The sequence below is a fragment of the Cervus elaphus genome, chromosome 11, assembly GCF_910594005.1.
Source record: "Cervus elaphus chromosome 11, mCerEla1.1, whole genome shotgun sequence".
NCBI lineage: Eukaryota > Metazoa > Chordata > Mammalia > Artiodactyla > Cervidae > Cervus > Cervus elaphus.
In genome coordinates, this window is record NC_057825.1 from 77,684,017 (window position 1) to 77,708,292 (window position 24,276).

Here is a 24,276-nt window from a genome sequence, read left to right on the forward strand (position 1 = left end):
GAGTAGAGGTTGTTGTTGTTCTGTCGCTAAGCCGTGTCTGACTCTTTGCGACCCCAAAGACTGAAGCAAGCCAGGCTTCCCTTTCTTACACTATCTCCTGAACTTTGCTCAAACTGATGGCAATTGAGTCCGTGATGCTAGAGTAAAAGTTGGCACCTACTTATTTATGCATTTTTTTAAAAAGGTCTGAACAATCTGATAAAACGTGGTTATCGTGTTAAGTCAGTCACCTGAGACTCTTTGCAACCCCAAGGACTGTAGCCCAGCCAGGCTCTTCTGTCCATGGAATTCTCCAGGCAAGGATACTGGAGAGGGCTGCCATGCCCTCCTTTCATCATCTTAGTCAAAATTCGAACAGTAATTTCAGGGGACTGCCCGTCCCACCCCCTACCCCACCTCATAGGCTCGAAAGGCTTTAGGCTCCGGTTCTAGCGGCCCGGAGGCAGTTTTCTCCTCTCTGCGCTGAGGAGACTTGAGTGGGAGGAAGGTAAAACGTCTGGATTAAGGCAAAAGTGCATCCAGGCACTCAGGGGTGTGGAGGCCAAGGTGAGAGTTGCCCTAAACGGAAGGAGGCGAGCGGCGCCTGGCCCAGCCAAGGGGGTAGATGAAGCACTCCGCGCTCTCTTTAACGTAGAGTAAAATAAAACTCACTAGCACCGGTTCCCGTGTGACATCAATACCTATCTGAACTCCTGATTGGAGGAGCTCCCTGGCTCAATTCTCGCGATGATGCTTCCTCCACGTTAATTACTTCGCTCCCTCGCCCTGACCCGGTAGTCGACTACAGACCACGCTGTGAGCTACCGAGACACCGTAGAGCTAGACCAGCTTCCGGGACTTATCCTGACTGCGGCGACTCTTCTCAGACGCTCACGGGCACGAGGTTTGGCTTCCAGGCGTCTTCTTTGCCAGAGCCGCGGTAGTGCGCGATTCTTCACCGCTCGGCCACTTTACTAGGGCTGCCAGGGGATGCACATCAATTCCCGTTCTTTGGTTACGCGAGAATTTGCCGGTTTGGAAACTGATTTCCGGAAGCTTAGGTCTCCATGGAGATAGCACTTTAACCCCTCCCCCCACTTGTCATTCCCTAGACTCCACGTGGTTGGGAAATTGTCCACATAATGTTTGGGGGAGTCAGCCAGAAAGGTGTAGGTTTCACTGGAGCAGCAATCATAAGGGAAGCAGCCAGTGGGCGCAGGAGGAGTATAATTTACTGAGCATCTTCTGGCTACTTAAGGAGTGCATTAAGGTGGGCACGAGATTTTCCACTGTTGGGAGGACAAACGTTTGGGCATCCACTGAGCACGCATAAGCACCAAACCTCTTTGTGCAGCCTTGAGGGTGCCAAGATAAAATTCTGCGGCAGATTTGCTCACCATTCATCACAGAATCGTCTCCCCATTTGTTTATCTCTATCCCTTCTAAGCTGTCCAATGGACAACATTGCGTTTCTAGCAGTGTCCATTTTTATTACCATTTTCTGTTAAGTGGGTTTTCCTATTTCACTGCTGTATTAATTTCTTACTTTGCAGAGGGACCATAGCTTCCTCAGTGTCAGGACTAGCTTGTCACTTGGATATAGACTTTACTTAAGATGACAAGTAGTCCACTTTTCTGCTGTTAAAAGTACACATACTTTTTAGAACATCACTGATAAATGTTTGTTAACTCATTAGTTTATTCATCAAAATTTTTTTAAAGACCTGATATATGCCAGGTACTGTTTTGGGAATTGATGATTAAAACTGAATACAACAGATTAAACGCATCGACAAGGTAAAAATTTGAAAAGCGACATGATTGAATCAAGGGGAATAGCACTAGGGATCACTTCCTAGGTAAGTCACCAATATACAAAGTTCAGGTAGTGGTAAGTGCTATAAAGAAAATAAAGCAATAGAAATGACCTATATGTGAGTAGAAGTGGTGAAATTTTAAATAGAGTGTCCATGAAAGGCTTCTTAGAGGAGGTAATGTTTGGGAAGAGACCTGAATGGTGAGGAGTGGGCCTTGCAAAGATTTGGTGGAATAAGCCTAACAGTAGAGATATCAGGACGTGCAAAGTCCCCTAGATGGTGAAGAGAAGATTGATTTGAAATGAACTGCAGAGGAAGGAAGGGCCAGGTTATTTAGGGCCTCAAAGGCCAAAGTCTCAAATTTGTATTTTATTCTAAGTATAAATGAAAGCCCTTAGAAATTTTTAAGCAAGGGAGTAGTTAAATTTGAAAAAAGTTGCTTTGATGACTGTGAAAAGAATGGACTCTTCAGAGGCAGAATGGAAGTTTGGAGACCAACTGGGAGTTTATTGCAGTGATCCAGGTTAAAAGGGTTCATTGAATTTCTGTTTGGATATTCTCAGTGTTGGAAAGTTCTCTGAAAGGCAGCTCATTTTATAATTGAACCATAGATTTTTTCCTTTGTATTAAGCTGTAATTGGCCTCCCTGAAGCTTGCACTGACATCACCTAATTCTATAGCCATCTAACAGAAGACATCTGGGACTTCCCTGGTTGTCCATTGGTTAGGACTCAGCGCTTTCACTGCTGTGGCCCTGGGTTCAATCTCTGGTCCGGGGAACTGAGATCCTGAAAGCTGTGCAGCAATGTGACCAAAAAAAAAAAAAAAACCCCAAATACTACGGAATAAAATCTATTCCTCTTTCTTCCAATTAGTCCTCCAACAGCAGCTCTTTTAAGGCACCCATCCTGTCCTCTTTTTTCTAGGCCAAACACCTTTGGTTTACTGAACTGTTTTCTGAAGGGAGGTGCTCTCCAGGCCCTTCAGAAGTCTGGCTGTTCCTTGGAAAGTGAAAGTGAAAGTGGCTCAGTTGTTTCTGACTCTTTGCGACCCCATGAAACAATACATTCCATGGAATTCTTCAGGCCAGAGTACTGGAGTGGGTAGCCTTTCCCTTCTCCAGGGGATCTTCCCAACCCAGGGATCGAACTGAGGTCTCCTGCATTGCAGGCAGGTTCTTTACCAGCTGAGCCACAAGGGAGACCCAAGAATACTGGAGTAGGTAGCCTATCCCTTCTCCAGCAGATCTTCCCGACCCCTAACTGGGGTCTCCTGCATTGCAGGCAGATTCTTTACCAACTGAGCTATCAGGGAAGCTTGGAAGCTCCATCATTTGCTACGGCTCCTTAAAATATGGCTACTAGCACAGCACCTAATGCTCCCTACATTCCCTGACCTGTGAAGATGACCATCCTTTGGTCTAGCTGATTTTTAATGTGGTTTTTTTTTAATTTTTATTTTTTTTTTATTAGTTGGAGGCTAATTACTTCACAGCATTTCAGTGGGTTTTGTCATACATTGATATGAATCAGCCATAGATTTACACGTATTCCCCATCCCGATCCCCCCTCCCTTAATGTGGTTTTTAAGTCATGTTGTGCTATTGGCTTGTGGCTCACAAACCACATATTGAATTGTTTTAAATCACATTTTATCTCTCTTACCTCCCCATCCTGTATTTCTGGGTATTATAAATCCTGTACTGCATTGTTCTTATCCAAAAGCAGCATTTTACATTTCTTTCTATTTCATCTTGGTAAGTTTATTCCAGTTGATTAGTCACTTTTTAAACCCTGATTCCATCATCCAACACATGCTCCTAGCTCTGTGTCTTTTCTTAATTCACTGTATTGTGTCCTCTAATGTCTACATGATAAACACCACTAAAGGACCTCAAGAAGAGAGCCCCATGTGGCATTTCCCTAGTGACTTGTCTTCAGACCACATGGTATTCTGAGTGTGTATCCTTTGTGTATCTTTGTTCACCCTATTGTGAATCCTGTTAGCTGAAACAAACTCTGTTTATTAGCTAAAAGCAAACTCACAGGGATAGTACGTGAAAGTTTCCTTTATCAAATATTTTTCAGAAATCAAGATACAGCTTGTTAGGATACCTCCTGATCTGTCAGTCCAAGAAGTCATGGAGATTAGGTAGGCCTAGTATATTTTTGAAAAGCCGTTCTGGTTTCTTTGTTTAAAATGAAGGTTTGCTGTATTTAAATCCAAAGACTGGTTAGGTAAAAGTAACCTTAGACAGTAATAAACTCTTCTTGAGTCTAAAAAAAGTTTTTCAAGGCAGCAATCCTTAGGCCAGTAGTTTTAGCCTGTGGCAACTTTGCTCCCCAGGGGACATTTGGCAACGACTGGAGACCTTTTTCAGTTGCCCCAACTTAGAGGAAGACGGATACCACTGGCATCTATCTAGTGGGCAGAGGCCATGTCCTACAGTGCTTGGCATGATACCCTGTAGCAAAGGATTACCTGGCGCCAAATGTCAACAGCATGGAGTTCTTCAGTGCATTAGACAAGTCTCTTTAAAAAAATACTTATTTTTATTTATTTATTTGTTTGTTTGTTTAGCTGTGCTGATCTTAGTTGGGGCATGCAGGATCTTCTTCATTGCAGATCTGCACTCTTAGTTGTGGCATGTGCGATCTAGTTCCCTGACCAAGTATGGAACCCAGGCCCCTGCATTGGGAGCATGGAGTCTTAGCCACTGGACCACCGGGGAGGTCCTTCAGCAGTGTCTTAAAACTCTTCTTTCTTGTAGTGACTACTGTTAATTCTATTTAAAATGGGTGTAAAGAAGAAGAGAGAAACACAGGTTACTTCATTGACCGTTTGTCATCAGGACCTTGAAACTTTGAAAGGTAAGTGATTTCTGACTTAATTTGTTTATCTCTTTTCTAGGTTGCAAATGGTTTATTTATCTCTGGGACTCCATATCACAGAATGTTCAAACTCTTGGAGTTTAATTTTTCCATGTTCTTTACATTCAGTTTTGGATATAAAATGGCTTTCTTAAACATCTGTCTTCAGTCTAAGTTCTCCTGGGTTTTATTTGTTTATAAATATTTAAATTTTATAGACTATGTAACAAAGATAAACTCTTATCTATATATTGTGAAGTCACTGAAGAAATTTTTACTTTGTTTTGTTTTGTATAGCCTTGGCTGATGTGGAAGGGCAAAATCTAGCTTCTTTGCTGTTGCATTGTGTACAACTCACTGATGGAGTGTCGCAGATCTGTTACGTTAAACAGGTAAGGCTGATCTGATGTTCATGGATGCATCTTGGAGGTTATCATGCTATTATGGACTTCTAAAATGAACTGAGCCAACAAGGAAGTCCTAAAATTAACTGATAATTTTTGACTCCTAATTATGTTTTTAAATTTGGAGTATATATATGCTCCACACTGTTTGTTAGTTTCTACTGTACAGCAGAATTAATCATCCTTATATATATATGTGTTGCTGTTAAGTCGCTAAGTCCTGTGGACACTTTTGTACCCCATAGACTGTAACCTGCCAGGCTCTCTGTCCATGGGATTTCCCAGGCAACAATACTGGATTTAGTTGCTATTGCTTTCTCCAGGCTCCTAATTATTTAATACTGAGGTATCATTAAAGAATAGGAATTTTTTTTTCTATTCATTTTATGATTTTTTTTATTCAAAGTGGCAATGTAAGCCATATTGAGGCTTTACCACTGTTGGAGTTGTATATAGGTAGGATAATGAGATAATAGTGCATACCTTTTTGGTGGAGATAAATTAAAAAAATATTTCTATCGATCTGGATCTTCAAAACTTTTTAGCAGATGCATTAAAAAGTTAACGTAAAATGTAAAAATTGTCCTTACCATTGTTTTGATATTAGGATTTATCACTTGAACTTGCATAGTATTTTTTGGAAAGCAGTTAAATGTGTCATTGGTTTTCAGTAATGCTACAGAATTCCTGTACCTTAAGCCATTAAGTCAGTAATTTTCAGTGAAGGTGGGTCTAGAGGGTAAAGTGAGTGTTGGGGGCATGGTTTAAAAAAGTTAATAAATATTGAAATAGGTGTTTAAAACAGTGTAGTGTGGAAAATATTACACATTAAAATTGAGACTTAAAGTATTTGAATCCATGTTACTTTGCTATACTTGATATTAGAAAAAAATTACTGTAACTTTGAATTTTTTGGTTTATAGATTGTGCCCTTACTGGAGAAGGCAAATAAAAATGGCACATGTGATCCCACTATTCGAAGTTGTTTGGATATTTTAGCGGGCATTTATCTTTCTTTGAATCTAAAAAATCCCTTGAAGAAAGTCTTGGCAAGGTAAGAAAGAAAAGAAAGCAAAGTTAGGCATTGTAAATGTTCAGTTTGACCGAAAGTAACTAGTATTTAAGGTTCCCTCTTTGGTAAAACTGAAATGAAATATATCACTTAGCAATTTCATTCTTACAGTTTTGTCTTTGTTTTGTGTTATTTGTTTATTCATTTATCATAATTCTTTAAAAATGTAAAAGGTTTCTTAGGCCACAGACCTTAAAAAAATAGGCTGTAGACTATAGTTTGCAGACTCCTGGTTTAATATATTTACATGTAATGTAATTATTGGTTAAATTTAAACCTGTCACCTACAGTTTTTTTCCTCTCTGTTCTGTCTGTTTTTGTTTAAACATTTTTAATTACGTAGGTAATATAGAAATATATGCTTAGTGTAAAAACTTAAAGCTGTATAGAAGTACACAAAATAAAAAGTGAGCTTTCCATTGCACTATTTCTGGCCTCTCTTTTTCCTTAGTAAAGGTTATCACTTAACATTTTGGTGTTTCTTTCTAAATCTTGTCTTTGGATTTAGTGTATGCATGCTTTTACATAAATGGGGTTATACTCTGGGTGTTTCTTTGTAGGTTATTCTTCACTAAAGAATGTCTTAGAGATATTTTCATGTCAGTGTAGTCTTTACTTTTTTTTTTTTAGTTGTAGTTAAAAATCCCCCACATAACATAAAATTTACCATCCTAACCATTTTTGAGTGTACGGTTCAGTAGTGTTAAGTGTATTCACATCATTATGCTGTGGATCTCTAGAATTTTTTCATCTTCTAAAACTGAAACTGTACTCACTAAACAAGAACTCCTTGTTTCCTTCTCCCCCTAGTCCCTGGCAACCACCATTATTCTTTCTGTTTCTATGGTTTTGATTACTTTAGTACCTTGTATAAGTGGAGTATTTGTACTTAGCTTTCTGTGACTGACTTGATGTCCTCAATATTCACCCGTGTTGTAACACATGACAGCATTCCTTCCTTTTAAGGCTGATTAATTGTTCTGTTTATATAGCACATTGTCCATCCATTCACCTGCTGATAGAGATTTGGGTTGCTTCTTCCTCTTGACTGTTGTGAGTAGTGCTGCTTTTTGGACGTAGGTGTGCAAATATCTCTTAGAGATCCTGCTTTCAGTTCTTTTGGATATATATGCAGAAATGGGATTGCTGAATATGGTAACTCTATTTTTAATTTACCAAGGAACTTGGAGCAATTTTCCATATGGCTGCACTATTTTCCATTTCCATCAAAAGTCCTCATTCTTTCTAACAGCTATCAGTTCAGTTCAGTCACTCAGCTGTGTCCGACTCTTTGAGGCCCCATGAACCCACAGCACGCAGGCCTCCCTGTCCATCACCAACTCCCAGAGTCCACCCAAACCCATGTCCATCGAGTCGATGATGCCATCCAACCATCTCACCCTCTGTCATCCCCTTCTCCTCCTACCCTCAATCTTTCCCAGCATCGGGGTCTTTTCCAATGAGTCAGCTCTTTGCATCAGGTGGCCAAAGTACTGCAATTTCAGCTTCAACATCAGTCCTTCCAATGAACACCCAGGACCGATCTTCTTTAGGATGGACTGGTTGGATCTCCTTGCAGTCCAAGGGACCCTCAAGAGTCTTCTCCAACACCACAGTTCAAATGCACCAATTCTTCTGCACTCAGCTTTCTTTATAGTCCAACTCTCACATCCATACATGACCACTGGAAAAACCATAGCCTTGACCAGACGGACCTTTGGCAAAGTAATGTCTCTGCTTTTTAATATGCTGTCTAGGTTGGTCATAACTTTCCTTCCAAGGAGTAAGCGTCTTTTAATTTCATGGCTGCAGTCACCATCTGCAGTGATTTTGGAGCCCAAAAAGTTAAAGTCTGACACTGTTTCCACTGTTTCCCCATCTATTTCCCATGAAGTGATGGGACCAGATGCCATGATCTTAGTTTTCTGAATGTTGAGCTTTAAGCCAACTTTTTCACTCTCCTCTTTCACTTTCATCAAGAGGCTCTTTAGTTCCTCTTCACTTTCTGCCATAAGGGTGGTGTCATTTGCACATCTGAGGTTATTGATATTTCTCCCAGCAATCTTGATTCCAGCTTGTGCTTTCTCCTGCCCAGCGTTTCTCATGATGTACTCTGCATATAAGTTAAGTAAACAGGGTGACAATATACAGCCTTGACGTACTCCTTTTCCTATTTGGAACCAGTCTGTTGTTCCATGTCCAGTTCTAACTGTTGCTTCCTGACCTGCATACAGGTCTCTCAAGAGGCAGGTCAGGTGGTCTGGTATGCCCATCTCTTTCAGAATTTTCCACAGTTTATTGAAATGCATGGGCTTTGGCATAGTCAATAAAGCAGAAATAGATGTTTCTCTGGAATGCTCTTGCTTTTTTGATGATCCAGCAGATGTTGGCAATTTGATCTCTGGTTCCTCTGCCTTTTCTAAAACCAGCTTGAATATCTGGAAGTTCACGGTTCACAGTTGCTGAAGCCTGGCTTGGAGAATTTTGAGCATTACTTTACTAGCGTGTGAGATGAGTGCAGTTGTGCAGTAGTTTGAGCATTCTTTGGCATTTCCTTTCTTTGGGATTGGAATGAAAACGGACCGTTTCCTGTCCTGTGGCCATTGCTGAGTTTTTCAAATTTGCTGGCATATTGAGTGCAGCACTTTGACAGCATCATCTTTCAGGATTTGAAATAGCTCAACTGGAATTCCATCACATCCACTAGCTTTGTTCGTAGTGATGCTTCCTAAGGCCCACTTGACTTCACATTCCAGGATGTCTGGCTCTAGGTGAGTGATCACACCATTGTGATTATCTGGGTCATGAAGATCTTTTTTACATAGTTCTGTGTATTCTTGCCACCGCTTCTTAATATCTTCTGCTTCTGTTAGGTCCATACCATTTCTGTCCTTTATTTTGCCCATCTTTGCATGAAATGTTCCCTTGGTAGTTCTAATTTTCTTGAAGAGATCTCTAGTCTTTCCCATCCTATTGTTTTCCTCTATTTCTTTGCATTGATCACTGAGGAAGGCTTTCTTATCTCTCCTTGTTATTTTTTGGAACTCTGCATTCAAATGGGAATATCTTTCCTTTTCTCCTTTGCTTTTCACTTCCCGTCTTTTCACAGCTATTTGTAAGGCCTCCTCAGACAGCCAGTTTGCTTTTTTGCATTTCTTTTTCTTGGGGATGGTCTTGATTCCTGTCTCCTGTACAATGTCATGAACCTCCGTCCATAGTTTATCAGGCACTCTGTCTATCAGATCTAGTCCCTTAAATCTATTTCTCACTTCCACTGTATAGTCATAAGGGATTTGATTTAGGTCATACCTGAATTGTCTAGTGGTTTTAACCACTTTCTCCAATTTCAGTCTGAATTTGGCAATAAGGAGTTCATGATCTGAGCCCCAGTTAGCTCCCGGTCTTGTTTTTGCTGACTGTATTAGAGCTTCTCCATCTTTGGCTGCAAAGAATATAATCAGTCTGATTTCGGTGTCGACCATCTGGTGATGTCCATGTGTAGAGTCTTCTCTTATGTTGTTGGAAGAGGGTGTTTGCTAACAGCTATAGATACTCCATAATATGGATGCACTGAAATTCATATGTGCCATATTACATATTATTTAATCTCTTCTCCATTGGTAGATTGCTTTCAAGTTTTCATTATTCCAGCCATGCTACAGTGATATTCTTAATTGTGTTTGTAATTTAATATGTGTATTTCTCTGCAATGAATTCCTTGAAGTGAAATTTCTTGACCAGACTTATGCCTATCAAAATTTTTGATAGGTATTGCTAAATTGTACTCAATATTCCTATTTTTCAATATTTTTTCCTTCCAGAAAAACTTTAGAATTGTTGAGTCAATATTTTAAAAAATGTTAATTTAGATTAACTGTGGTAAAATTGGCATTATATTTAATTTATCCATTCAGTAGATTTTTACTGATTATCCGCTATGTGTCAAGTATTCTTCTAGGCATTGGGGACACAGTGAATGAAATAGTCCGGAATGGAGATTATTTCTAAGAGGAAGACAGGAGATAGAAAATTAAGCAAGATATATAGGAATTAGAGGGATTGAGTGCTATGGATAAAGAAAGAAAGCAGAGAAGTAGGAAAGGGAGTACCAAGGAGGGGGGAGGGCCACAGTTTAAAATACAGTAGTCTTTTCAGCTGTCTTTGTTTAGTGTCATTGATAGGGTGATCTTTGAGACTGACCTGAAAGGGATGAGGAAATGATTAATGGGAAATAATCTTTGGGATATTTGAGAGGAGAGAATTCCAGGTGGAGGAAACAACAAGTACAAAGACTTTGGCATGTTGTTGGAATGGAGGAAGGCTGTGTAGCTAGAGCTAAGTGAACAAGGGTCAAGATGAACCAGAGAGATAATGGGGGGGCCATATTGTGTAAAGTCTCATAAGTCATTGTAAGCACTTTGGCTACTGCATTGAGTGAGAAGGACATTGTAGGATGGTTTTAGGCAGAGCAATAAATGGTGTTTTAGTAGTATCAGTCTGGCTGCTGTGTTGAGGTTAGTCCTTGGAAAGGGAGTGAAGCACGTTGAAAACAGGAAGACCAGAGGAGAGATGATAGACCAAGGAGTTTCAGTGATAGTGGTGTGAAGTTATTTTCTGACTGTATTTTGAAGGTATAGTTCAATATTTCTTCATTTGTAATATTCTCTTCCCTCCCAACATTTCCTTGAACATACTCTAAGGTTGTCAAATTTTTAATATTTGGTTCTTTTTCTAGCTCACTAAATGGCCTGCCTGAATTTTTTCTCATTGAGGCTACACAAAGTTTTACTTCTCGTCTTCAGGAAGAATTGAACACGAGTACTGATCTCTACTCTTACAGAAAAGTGATTGACAATGTATCTTCCTGTATGGAGAACTTCGACTTGGGTAAGCTAGCTTTTTTCTGGTACTTCTTCTGGCTAACATCTGTCATTCCATCAGTGTTTCGAATGGTGTTAATTTTAGTTCTGAAACTCCTTATCAGTGTTAATTTTCTCCCCACAGGTAGATCAAGTGTTAATAATCTTCTTGAAAATGGTAAGTTCTATTTTATTTTATTCTGAGAGGTGACTGCTTGTGTCAGTCATTTTGTAACTGATTCTTTTAAGGTTCTTGGCAGTAGGTGAAGTACTCCAGATGATGAAGGTATATTACGCTCCTTCCTTTTAAATTTCTACTTTTATGATATCATTTTAGGTAGCAATGATTTTAGTATTTTCTTGTGCTGAAGTCAGAGTTCACAGTTTTAAATTCTGATTTTTTATGTCCTTTTTGTTTCAGTGCTGCATTTTCTGCAGAAGAGTTTAATTGAAATCTCAGAAGAAAATAGGCAAGTGTTACATGTCTTCATGCTTGTGTATGTGCATATGGACATTTGCAGTTGTATATTATCTTTTTTTTTTTTAATGTATATTATCTTTGTACGGGCTTCCCTGGTGGCTGAGTGGTAAAGAATCTGCTTGCAATGTGGGAGCCGCAGGAGGAGCGTGGTCTATACCTGGGTCGGGAAAGCCCCCTGGAGGAGGGCATGGCAACCCACTCCAATAATCTTGCCTGGAGAATTCCATGGACAGAGGAGCCTGGTGGGCTACAGTCCATAGGGTCACAAAGAGTCAGACATGACTGATGCGACTTAGCATGCACACATGCCTTGTCTTTGTAAAAAGAAATTTTTAAGAATTTTTCTTTCCATCTTTCTCCATTAATATTAGATGTAATTATTTAAATTTATTTTTTGAGATTTGATATTTAATTTGAAAAAATCAAATAAGTTGTGAGAATAAATGAGAAAGGGAAGAGTTCTTTTCTTCACCTGAGTGTTTCTTTTTCATAGCATCCTGTTATTATTTCATGGATGACATGTGCTCTGTTATCTCTCTGAGGATATTAATAATAGAGTTTTCTTTTTTTAAAGTTTTCATATCTTTACATAGGCCTCTGTTTCTTTCAAGCTGCTTTTTTGTTTGTGGCTTTTGGTCACTATGTTTGTTGCCAGAAGCTTTCCTTGGACGTCTGGTAATCCTTGTCTGAGTGCTCATTTAAGACTGGGGCACTGAGACTTGATTTGAACCTCTGTACGTATGGATGGGGGCTTCCCTGGTGGCGCAGACAGTAAAGAAACCACCTGCAGTGCGGGAGACCTGGGTTTTATCCCTGGGTTGGGAAAATCCCCTGGAGGAGGGCATGGCAACCCACTCCAGTATTCTTTCTTGGAGAATCCCCATGGACAGAGGAGCCTGGTGGGCTGCAATCCACAGGGTTACAAAGAGTTGGAGATGACTGAACGACTAAGCACACACACATGTATGGATGGGGTTGATTGTAGGCTTTATTGAAGTCTGGTCTAGCTGGACTGTTTCTTTGGGGAACCCTTGATGTCAGTATCTTTAGGTCTTTTTGCATGGGTAGTGGATTTGTCAAGGAAGAACCTTTCAAACCGTTGACTTAATATTCTGGTTGCTGGGTGAGGGAATAAAGCTGAGATCTTGGTGTTTAGCATTTATTGTGCAGATATTTTCCTAATTCTCCTGCTTGCAATATGGTATCGTTGCCTTAACTTTGTATGTTCTCTTCCTGTCCAGTCACTTGCTGTTTTACCTTCCTTAGAGGTAAAACCAAGGAATGTTTGCTAGCTGGGCGGTATGGTCCAGAGTTGGCATTCTTCTTCAACAGACTTGTAACCACTCTTCCTGTTTTCATCCCTACATTTTCCTTCATGTCAAGGAGCACCTGGTGGCAACAATTTTGTAGCCTTTAGGGGCTGCAAATCAGGTTGCTCTGGGTGTGTTCTCTGACTTAGGATTCAGAATCATTCTTGATTCTGTTAAGTCAGTTATCACTCATCCATCTGCTACTAAAGTTTTAGTATTGTCTTGTTGTCTGTTTGTTGCCCTTGTGTATTTATGTCTTTTAATGTTTTAAATCCCTTGGCTGTGGTTTAGGGAGGCTCTGAGGGGAGAGTAAAAGTAACACCTGTGTGCCATCTTTAACCCAAGATCTCTTTTGCCTTACTAGGAAGGAGCTCCTTCTCGTCCCCTTTTAGGCTTCTCTTTCTCTGTTCATCTCTTCAGTGTGAGTTCTGTCCTTTCCATTCTGTTTGTTTTGACTGCTTTGTATTGTCCACTTCTTTGGTGTCAGCTACATCCTATACTTAGAATGCCTAGATTTATGACTCCAAGTTAGATCTCTTCTCTGAGTGGTAGACTCCTATAGTGGTTGTCTTCTGGACATCTCAACTTGGATATTTTACAGGTGCCTCAGATTCAATGTATCCAAAAGAAAATTCACTGTCTTTTTATCTCTTCCCCAAACCCCTGGTAGCCTCTATTCTACTTTCTGTCTCTTTGAATTCTGGATACCTCAAATAAATGGAATACAGTATTTGTCTTTTTTTGTCTGACTTATTTATATTGTTTTAAAGGTTAATCTCTGTTGTAGCTTGTTTCAGAATTTCGCTCCTGTTTATGGTGAAGTCATATTCCATTGTATGCGTAGACCACATTTTGTTTATGCATTTACTTGTTGATAAACATTTGGGTTGTTTCTGCCTTTTGGCTAATGTGAATAATGCTGCTGTAAACATTGATGTATAAATAACAGTTTGAGTCTCTACTTTCAGTTCTCTTGGTGTATACTTAGAAGTAGAATTGCTGGATCATATAAATATTCTCTGTGTAACTGTTTGAAGAACCCCCAAACCGTTTTCCCTGATTTTTCTTTTAAAACACTCTTGCATTCTGCTATGTTGAGAATAGGCTGTGAGTAGCAGGCATAGAAGCTGGGAGACTAGTTTGGAGACCCTGGCAGTAACAGTGAGGGGGAGATGAGAGTGGCTGGAAGTCGCAGTGGAGGTGGTCTGATAATGGATGTATTTTGAAGGTAGAACCACAGGATTTTCTTACAGATAGGATGAGTGGGAAAGGAGTCAAGGATAATTGCTTTTTCTGTAGGATAGAGATTCTAGCAGGTGGAGCGAGTGTGGAGTTGCAGATAAGTTCATGTAGCTTGAAATGTGTGTCAGACATCCAGGTGAAGATATTAAATAGAAAGTTGTACATACAAGTCTGGAATTAGGAAGAGAGGTCTGGGCTGGAGATGAAAATTGGGGAATTGTCAGCATATAGATTGTAATTTAAAGCTTATGAGCTAAATGAGCTCAGCATCAAGGGAGTGAATTAGATGGACAGAAGAGGTAAGGACTGAGTTGTGGCGAAATCTAATGTAAGGACATCAGGGAGAAGAGGCTGAACTAGCCATGTTGTCTCAGAAGCATGAAAAAAGTGAAATAAGAGAAAACATGAGAGCATTTTGGAAGTCAGGTCAAGGAAATTGTAAAGTTAGGGAGTATTCAGATTTAAAAATTGTGTCCTTTATTCTTGATTTGTTATTTTTACTCTTAAAAAGAAGAAATGAAGTTCGCCATTAGCTGAGAAAAAGGGAAAATTTTGAGCTAAAAGAGTGTCAAAAGTTTGCAATAAATGTTTACATAATTGAATATTTGTGGGAATGGAAAAAAGAGGCATAGATGTTGATTATAATCTAAAATTGATTTTGGCTGTTTGATGAGGAATTATTTTGGTGAAAAAGAGGTAACATTTTGACTTTTCTTTTGTCGTAATGTCTTTTTTGTTGTTGTAGAAAATTGGCTGGAAATCATATTGTTCAAACGCAGCTGATGAATGACTTGTTGGTGAGCATTAGAGTTTCCGTGATGTTAGTACAGAAAGTACAGGGCTCCCAGAGACTTCATTTGACGAATTCTCCTACCTGGCAAAGTATGTGCGGACTGCTGAGCATGTTTGCCAACTTCTTAAGTGATGGTAAGTGTAAAACATACAAATAATGATTATAATTGAGTGTTCATCAGTTTTCACTTCTAATGGTATATGAGATATTCAATACTTAGCTGTGATAATAGAACTGCCTTTCCCTCAGCCCCTCAAAGTGGGGAAAGAGCCTGGAAGATAAGGTTTTAATGCTTTTTGTCTTTCAAAGATACCAGTTCAGCTTATCAGGATAACACTGAATGACTTTTCTAAATGTGTGTGTGTATGTATGTGCATGTGTGTATTGTATACAAAGCAGAAAACATAACAACCTTAGTGTTGAAAAGGCACAGACTTTAAAAAGTGAAAGAAAATTCTTGAGAAATTTCCAAATTTGAAAGTAAGGTCTGGAAAGTTTAGTGTAACCCATACCTTTTTCCTTAGCAGCAGATGCTTCCTTCAAATAATGCCCATGGTCATTGTGGGGTCATTCTTCCTCCTTATGTCTCATGTTGATTCTGTCCATATGATCTGTACCACTGGGAAACCAAGTGAATTAATGAGAGAAAATGTCCTTTTTTTTTTTTTTTAAAGTATATCAACCGAGAAGCTGAAATGATAGAATTAGAATATCACCACTCTGTACCCAGAGAAGGCAATGGCACCCCAATCCAGTACTCTTGCCTGGAAAATCCCATGGATGGAGGAGCCTGGTAGGCTGCAGTCCATGGGGTTGCTAAGAGTCGGACATGACTGAACGACATCACTTTCACTTTTCACTTTCATGCATTGGAGAAGGAAATGGCAATCCACTCCAGTGTGCTTGCCTGGAGAATCCCAGGGACTGGGGAGCCTGGTGGGCTGCTGTCTGTGGGGTTGCACAGAGTCGGACACGACTGAAGCGACTTAGCAGCAGCAGCAGCAGCAGCATTCTGTAACTCCCAGTGACTTGAGATGGGCATTAAGCATCAATGGCTGTTAACATTACAGAAGGAGACAACCAGATAACACGTGCCTCTTGCTTTGAGGTTTGATTTTACCACTTGTGGTTTTTCCCAAAGGGATTGAACTTGCGATTGATCCGTCTCTCAGTCACCCGCCAGTTTGCAGGAATTACAGAGGACAGAAGAATGTGTTGAATTGCACTAGGGGTAAACATCCAGATTGTGGTTAAAAGGCCAGAGTTCTTCAACAGAAATTATAACAAGAAGAAAAGGTCGAAGGGGGCACCTGTAGATTAAAGGACATGTCACATTTGTTTAAATGGATGAAACATTTCTGCCTTTCTGCTTTGCTGTCTTCAGTATGTTGGCTTTCATCCACGTGTTTGTTGTTTCATGGTTACTATATGACTGCTCTATCTCCAGACCTCTTGTCTGTATTCAGGGCAGGAAACAGGACCAGTTACATCTTTACCTTTAATCTGAAAGAAAAATATTAGCCAAAAGATTTCTACTTATATTCCATTGGCCTGAATCGTCCTCTGGTACCTTCAGTTTTAAGGAAGATTGAGCAAACAGGTAGCCTGTCTTTGCCTGGGCACATGGATGTCCCAATCCAAGTCAGAGTTGTTAACAACTGTGGGATGAAGGGCAGAATGAATTTTTGGAAGTTCGTTTATAGTAGCTATTCATAATTCTTACTCCATGTTGAATAATCCACTGTATTATTTTGTATACTTTCTTACAAACCCAGAGGCTAATAGATAATGAAAAGTACGCCAGCATTGTTTGGTTACATTGGGTACAGTGCCGGTGAGAGCAGAGTTTGTAATTAGTGCTGATGTAGGCCCTTTACACAAGCCCTGAAATCACTTTCAGAAAAAGTAATGTACATGGGAGTTGAGAGGCACAGGCAGCAGTGGAAGAGGCGGGCCAGGAGGTACTGCTGGGGCATGTGCTGGGAGGCAGTAGATGGAGAGGAAGAGAATGGATGTCTGGATTGAGTACTTCTGTGCTGGGCATAAAAGCCTTTATGTTCATTATCTATTTCAACCTGACAACAATTGTGTCACATAGAGTTATTTTTTCCCCAATTTATGGAAGAGAAAACAGTCCCTGGGAAGTAAAATAACTTCACCTAGGCTTATTCACCTAGTAAGTGGTCAAGCTAGAAATTGCACCCTGTACTCTCTGGCCCCACAGCATGTGCTCTTTGTATTACACCACAGTATCTATCATCATTTAATACATGCTTTCTGCTTTTTTTGCAAATAGATGGTCTCTTACAGACAATTCAGAGTACATCTGGATTAGCTGTTATTCTTTTTATTAAAGCTATGTTTCATCCACCTGAAAAGATTCCTGATTTGGTAAGTGCATGTCCTTTTTAGAATTGTACTTTGTTGATAGTTAAACATGTTTTAAAATATTTATAAAGAAGTGAATTAAAACATTCTTTTCATAGTCTTTCTGATTACCCTTTTCTCTTATAATGAGTGACAGTCTCGGGACTTCCCTGGTAGTCCAGTGGTTCAGAGTCTACTTTGCAATGCAGGGGACATGGGTTCAATCCCTGAATTGGGGAACTAAAGATCCCACGTGCCAAGGAGCAGCCAAGCCCACACACTGCAACTGCTGAGCCTCCATGCCATAACTAGAGAGCCCATGAGCCTCAATGCAAGATCCTGCATGATTCAACTAAGACCCAACACAGCCACATGAATAATAAGGAAAATAAGTGACAGTTTCAAAAATTTGGATAAAGCAGAAAGAAGGCAATAATAAATAGTCACATGTAAATCCATCTCATGGAGATAATCATTGTCAACATTTTTGGGTGTATATCCTTGTTTTTTTCTAGTGTTGTTTTCAGTTCCATCTCTCAGTATCATAAAAGATATTTATAACATTAAAATTAAAAGATGGAGAAGGAAATGGTAACCCACTCCATTATTCTTGCCTGAAAAAGTCCATGGACAGAGGAGCCTGGTGGGCTGCAGTCCATGGGATTATATGACTGAGCACTCATGCATGAGGAGGGTGGAGGGAAATGGGTTGGTAGCAATAAACTGGAGGAACTGGAAAAAAAAATTATACAGAGATTGATGTATAGGTATTTGGTAATAACTTTTTGGTAAATATGTTATTTTTCTTAAGACTAACCCAGATATTACACTAGAATCAGTTAGTTGTTCAGTGAATTTGATTATATGGAAAGTATAAGTTCATAATTTGGGCCATAATTCTTGGATTTAGTACTAGCAGTATTTTTTTCTTATGGAGGAAACTTATTTTAGTTCTTTACTAAGAGCAAATTTACTTTATGCAAAATAGATGCGTACTGTTTTATGAGCTCACACAAAGTAGGATAAAGTTTAAAAATTCTAATTTCTCAAACCAGCTCTAAAAAAAGCATTAGTAAGTACGCTCATCCACCTGCAGGTGGCAATGTGTTGTGCTCTCCCAGTACATTCAGACCAGCAAAATGGTTCATATACTTAGATTTAATTTTTTTCCTTTTGATAATTTAAACTCTTGTGGCTTTTTGCCTTTAGGTTCAGCTGTTTTTCCTAGGATGTTTCAGGAGAGAGAGCATTTTGGATTTATATCTTGAAGTATCTCTGGAAAGTTTTAGAGGCTTTATGTGTATCAGCTGTGTTGTATTTTTGCAGATAAGCAGTGTACTTCTCCGCTCCGTGGACCTCACCAGCGCCCCTGAGTGGCTTTTGAGCTGCTGCAGGAGCCTCTGTTGTGCTGATGTTCCCCCCTCAGCTCTCCTCTTCCTGTGTCAGGGGACACTCACTATGTTGGATTGGCAGGAGGGCAGGATGGGCCCCAGTGGGGAGGCCCTGCTCTTGAATACTGTGCATGTTTTGTTCACCTTGAGTTCACAGTGAGTTTCGTCTCATATTTTGCTTTGCTTGTCAGATGTTAATAAGATGGCAGCTAAGTTAACTTGCTTAGTAATTCAGTGAACAGTGGTCAGAGTAATCTTAAATTAAAAGGGAGACGTGTAGAGAGTGAAGTGGGTGTGAAAGTAGAACAGGAGAAGATGGGATGATGGAACAGAGAGAAATTTTAGTGGAGGTTAACTTGTGACAAATTGTCAAATTAATTTTAGCATTCAGTCTCTTATGTAAGCATTTTTAAAAACCATAAATATTTCTATATGAATAATGCTTTTGAGTTTATGAATAACTTCAACATAGGTAGTTCAGTTTGATCCTCATATGTCTGATAGATAGGATAGGAAACCCAATCTATTGAATGGGTAAAATGAAGCTTAGCAAAGTAAATGCTTACCTAACAGCATATTACCTACAAGCACCCAAGCCAGAACTGTAATGAGGTCTCTGACTTCATTGGATTGTACTTTGTGTGTTTTTTTTTTTTAATGTAAGTTATGTACATTTTAAAGTCATTATAACAGCTTTATTGAGGTATAATTTACATTCCATACAATTCACCTACTTAAATTGTGCAATTTCAGTTATTTTTCTTCAGTATATTTATAGGGTTGTACAACTCTCACCATAATCAACTTTAGAATAATTTCATTTCCCCCCAGAGAAACCTGATTCACTCTAATGTTCCCCCCTCCCTGGCCCTGAGTACATTTTTAGACACCTGTGAAACCATCACCACAATTAAAATAATGAATCAAGTTTCTTTGGGTGATTTTTTGGATTAACTTTTTCAAAATGGAAGGATTTGAGATTTGTTTTGGCTGTGTTGTATTTTTGTTGTAAATATAATGATAATTCAATTTTATGATCATTATATTTTTAAGGTCTAATGATTATAAAATTAGACTCCTTTCATTTGTCAGTTTATACTAATGTGCCTCATTTTTCTTCAGGATCAAGGAGTCTACTCTGGAAATGTTTCTGTCTAGGATTTTGGCATCTTGGACTAATTCAGCTATACAAGTCCTTGACTCAAGCTCCCCAGGCCTAAAGGACAGCCTGAATGGGAATGCAGATGTGGTTAGGAGGCTTTTGGACTATGTCTATACCCACTGGGAACATCCACTGGATGCTTTGAGACACCAAACTAAAATCATATTCAGAAATATTCTCCAAATGCACCAGCTCACTGTAAAAGAGTCAGGTTCAGATTTGTCTGCTGATCGCTTCATTTTTGAGCTGACTGAGAGTCTTCTGCAGTTGGAATGGCATAGTAAAGGGAAGTACTCATGCCTCGGTTGTTTAGTAGACTTCATAGGAATTGAGCATATTTTGGCATTAGCTAAAACCATTCCATCACAAATCTTAGAGGTGATGGGGGACCAGTCTTTGGTGCCTTATGCAAGCGACCTCTTGGAAACCATGTTTAAAAATCATAAGAGTCGTTTGAAATCCCAGGCTGTCGACAGCACTTGGATTGACAAGTGGCATGAGACTTGGGTTTCTCCTCTCCTTCGTGTACTGTGTGAAGGAAATCTGGATCAGAAATCTTATGTGATTGATTATTACTTGCCAAAATTACTGAACTGCAACCCTGAGAGCTTAAGCTACATGGTAAAGATTCTTCAGACTTCTGCTGATGCTAAAACTGGTAAGAAACTGAATTTTTTTGTTTTAGTAATTTCTAGTTAGGCTGCTTAAATAGAGGTACCTAGGCAGGTGTTGGCCATATTCAAATTTTAATATTACCATGTCTATAAATAGTAAAGGAGGATATTAAAGATAGAAATTTTGTATTGAAATGAATGTTCCTATATCCAGCTGAATAGGTTTTTTGGCTAACGTCATTTCTGCAAGCTAAAGATTGATTGCAATTATGATTATGAGGTTTCCTTTATTACTAGGTTTTAATTCATTTTACCAAGTTTTTATTATTTGGTTGTCAGCCTGAAGTAGATGTTTGTGTGTTTTATATAATTTACTTATTCAGTTGGTTGAAGTAGTAATTACAAATTGATGTAGGCAAGGTTAAAGACAGGTAAATTAGCAGTAGTAAGTACTTGTCTCTAGGAAAGACAGAAAAATTTAGAAGCATGACCTCAGGAAAAAGCTCTCTCTGGCTATTGAGAATAAGTATAAACATCCCACTGGAATTCAGTAACTTTCAACAAATTGCATTAAAGCATAATTTAGTAATTAGTGTATAAAACAATGATCCTGATTCATCATGTAAATCTTACATTTATTCTATTAATGCAGCAGGAATAGGTACCCTCCATCACATTTTAAGGTTATTTCCAAATAAAATTTAAATTATTCTTTCAATCCTTCAAAGAAACCATGAGATAGCTGGAAGATTTGATTCCTGTACACAGAAAAGAGCCATTATTTATAATCTTTAACAATGATCCCTCTTGCATTTTTGAGAAACCATTTACAGCTGAGGATCCATGAGTCTGTTCTGAAGCTAGACAGTCTTTATATTAAATCAAGTTCTCCTGTTAGCCCAGAGCTCCCTGTGCTCTTAGTAACAGCTGATGTCCTGGCCTCTGAAAGCATCAGGGTCTTTGTGATCCCCCTTTATCTTCTTTACTAAGAAGACACAGTAACTCCAAAATATACAGAGAGGTTCAGTGTTTTTCTTATTTTTGGCAGAAAATAATTTTAGTTATTTTTATTGTTTTAAATATTTCTGATTAAATTAAACCTGATTTTTTTTTTCCCCTGATTAACTTGCTGGTTTATTTTCTGTCAAGGAAAAGGTAAAAGGATAAGCAAAAAATTATGATTTCTTAAAGTTAACAATAAGTGGATTCAATTTACAGAAATCATTGACATAAGACCTATTAAATCCTTTTAAATAATGATTTTATAATAGGAACATTAATTACTGTTAGAGTTTAGCTAAAAATACAATTTTTACTTCATGAAATAACAATGTTAATGGGAAACATGGGGATTGTTGAAGTTGTTAATAGCACAGTGGTGGGCTTTGTTGCTGTGTTTTTGAGACAACAGTAATCTTTTCCATCCTTAGGATCTTATGACAGCAGAGGGGCTGTGGGAGCTTTGATGGCTTGTCTAAGAACAGCTCGAGCTCATGGACATCTTCAGTCTGCAACTGATGCCTGGAGGGACCTTGTGTCCAGCGCAAGAATAAAGCAAGGCTTGATTCACCAGCACTGCCAAGTAAGTAAACAGTGTAGCTGGGAATTCGTACATGCAGTAGATCCCTGATTCATTTATTCCTTTATTAATAGCAGTGCAATATGGAAGCCCCCAACATTATGCCCACACTGTTTTAAGGGCTCCATAAGAAGGATGTGAAGCGTGTAGACATTGCACTTGGGCTACTTAAAGTTTAGTTTAGGGAATAAGAAAACCTGCATAAGACAACTGGAGAGTCTTATAAAAGACAGCACAAGTATATCTTTACGCATAAGAACTTGGAAAGCTTAGAAGAAGAGACTCGTCTGAGTATAGGTGATGGTTGAGTAGGAAAGTGATAAATGTGATTCGAGGCAGGGAAGCCCTGGTGCCCACTCATACTGGAAGGACGCAAGTAAACCAGGGCTGGAGGGTGACTAAGGACATTGTTTGGCAAGAATGGAGTACTTTGTCCATTTTACGGATGCATCCGGTGCTAGGCTGAAGACTTCAGGTTCTATCCAGTTGGTAACCGGGAGCCAGAGTCACTGCACCTTTAGCCAGGAAAGTGGCATGAATGGAAACAGAGATGAATTTTCAGAGTGGGAGCAAAAAACCCAGTGAGAAGTTCATGGCAATAATAGGAGAGTGAAGTGATGTGGTCCTGGGGCAGAATGGTCACTGAGGAAAAGGAATGTAGTTAAGCATTACTGTGGAATAAGAATCTTTAAGATTTTTAACTTTTATAAATACTCAGTTTATACATTTAATGAAATAATTTTATAAGAAGTAACACAATCTTTGGGATTATAGGACCTTTCTGAAATGCATATATGTACACTGAGATTTATCCTTCTTTTCTTTTTGATACCTTGTGTAAATAATTAAACATGTCAAGTGGGTTAGGATTTGCTTATGTCTTTGGGGCTTCCATAGTGGCTCAGATGATAAAAAATCTGCCTGCAATGCAGGAGACCCAGGTTTGATCCCTGAGTCGGGAAGATCCCCTGGAGAAGGAAATAGCTACCCACTCCACTATTCTCACCTGAAAAAGTCCATGGGCAGAGGAGCCTGGCAGGCTAGAGTGCATAGGGTCTTATACAGTTGGACACAGCTGAGCAACTAACACTTACGTCATTGAAAAATGAACATCTTATTCTTTGGTGTATTTTAGGTACGGATCGATACGTTAGGCTTGCTTTGTGAAAGTAATCGAAGCACAGAAATCGTTTCCACAGAAGAAATGCAGTGGATCCAGTTCTTTATCACATACAATCTTAACAGTCAGTCTCCAGGAGTGCGACAACAGATTTGTTCTCTTCTTAAAAAGGTAAAATTTCTCTTCAGAAAGTGTAGGAAAGTGGTAAACTTTGCCCTGAAAATTATTTTTCAAAAGAGCCCAAATTTGGGGAGAGCATGGGAAGAAGGGTCAAGGAATTGGACTACCAGAGCTCTTCATGGCACTTCTGTGAATTGCTTGTTCTGTGATCCAATTGAGTTTACATTTGGGCTTAAGATCCAGAGTGAAAAAAGTCCATTCACTTTGGTGTAATAAATCAACCTTGAACTCTTTTTTTAAAAGGAAAAAAAATATCTAGCACTAGAGTTTTCAGTGTGTAAAGAAAAATACTTTAATTTTTTGGCCCTACCTCATGGCATTTGGGGTTTTTGTTCCCTAACCAGGGATCAAACCTGTGCCCTTTGCAGTGGAAGCATGGAGTCTTAACCATGGGGCCACCGGGAAGTCCAGGGTGTAAGGTATTTTAAGAAAACCTTAGTAAGAAGAGGAAGGATGTCCTTGTATTTTTATCGTTTCTATAAGTGCCTTTAGCAATGGTCTTTATTGAATCATTCAGCTTAAATTAATCACCTGAAATGTTTCTGAGGTGAAGAGTTGGTAGAGGATAGAAGTGAGTAAACCTCATCATCTTTAGGTTCACGTTGACCTAAGGGAAATAGGAGAACTGTGGTTTAATGACTGTGTATTCTGATTTGCAGTAATGTTTGAGTTTTTGGTTTTAAAAATGTAAATGTTAATATTCTGTCAGAAAGAAACACTGTGGTAAATACTAAGAGTTTGAAAAGCAGTACTCCCCTTGCCTGAAGTTTTAGTCGGAAAAATTTAGAAAGTTCTTCCTTTGCCTTTCAAGCTGGTATTTCAGGTTAATGTGGCTCACATACACTTCATTTTTCTTTTTCTCAAAGTTGTTTTGTAGGATACAGGAAGGCTCTCAGGTACTTTATAAACTGGAGCAAAGTAAATCCAAACATGAAGCAGGAAATGAGTCAACCAGACAAGACCCTTCTGTTTCTTTACGGCAGTATAAGGTAGGTGATTTCCAGACATACAGATTTTTAAGACACCTGAAACAATT

General features: G+C 39.1%; 1 protein-coding gene across 5 annotated transcripts in view; it reads left to right on the plus strand.

The window, feature by feature from the left end:
• Nucleotides 1-741: 741 nt before the first annotated feature.
• Nucleotides 742-24,276, plus strand: part of THADA (THADA armadillo repeat containing) — a 327,909-nt gene continuing 304,374 nt past the window's right edge. For 3 of the 5 annotated variants that reach the window (XM_043918136.1, XM_043918140.1, XM_043918139.1), the window contains exons 1-14: nt 742-883; nt 4,567-4,666; nt 4,964-5,058; nt 5,994-6,124; nt 10,878-11,029; nt 11,147-11,179; nt 11,423-11,471; nt 14,780-14,961; nt 17,124-17,218; nt 18,521-18,741; nt 19,708-20,405; nt 21,792-21,943; nt 23,076-23,231; nt 24,107-24,229. In XM_043918136.1, coding sequence (XP_043774071.1) covers nt 4,591-4,666; nt 4,964-5,058; nt 5,994-6,124; nt 10,878-11,029; nt 11,147-11,179; nt 11,423-11,471; nt 14,780-14,961; nt 17,124-17,218; nt 18,521-18,741; nt 19,708-20,405; nt 21,792-21,943; nt 23,076-23,231; nt 24,107-24,229 — 2,163 coding nt within the window. In that variant the 5' untranslated portion in view covers nt 742-883; nt 4,567-4,590. Of the gene's footprint in view, nt 920-3,883; nt 3,948-4,566; nt 4,667-4,963; nt 5,059-5,993; nt 6,125-10,877; nt 11,030-11,146; nt 11,180-11,422; nt 11,472-14,779; nt 14,962-17,123; nt 17,219-18,520; nt 18,742-19,707; nt 20,406-21,791; nt 21,944-23,075; nt 23,232-24,106; nt 24,230-24,276 lie in introns of all 5 variants that reach the window. The other 2 variants (XM_043918137.1, XM_043918138.1) reach the window with 2 other exon arrangements.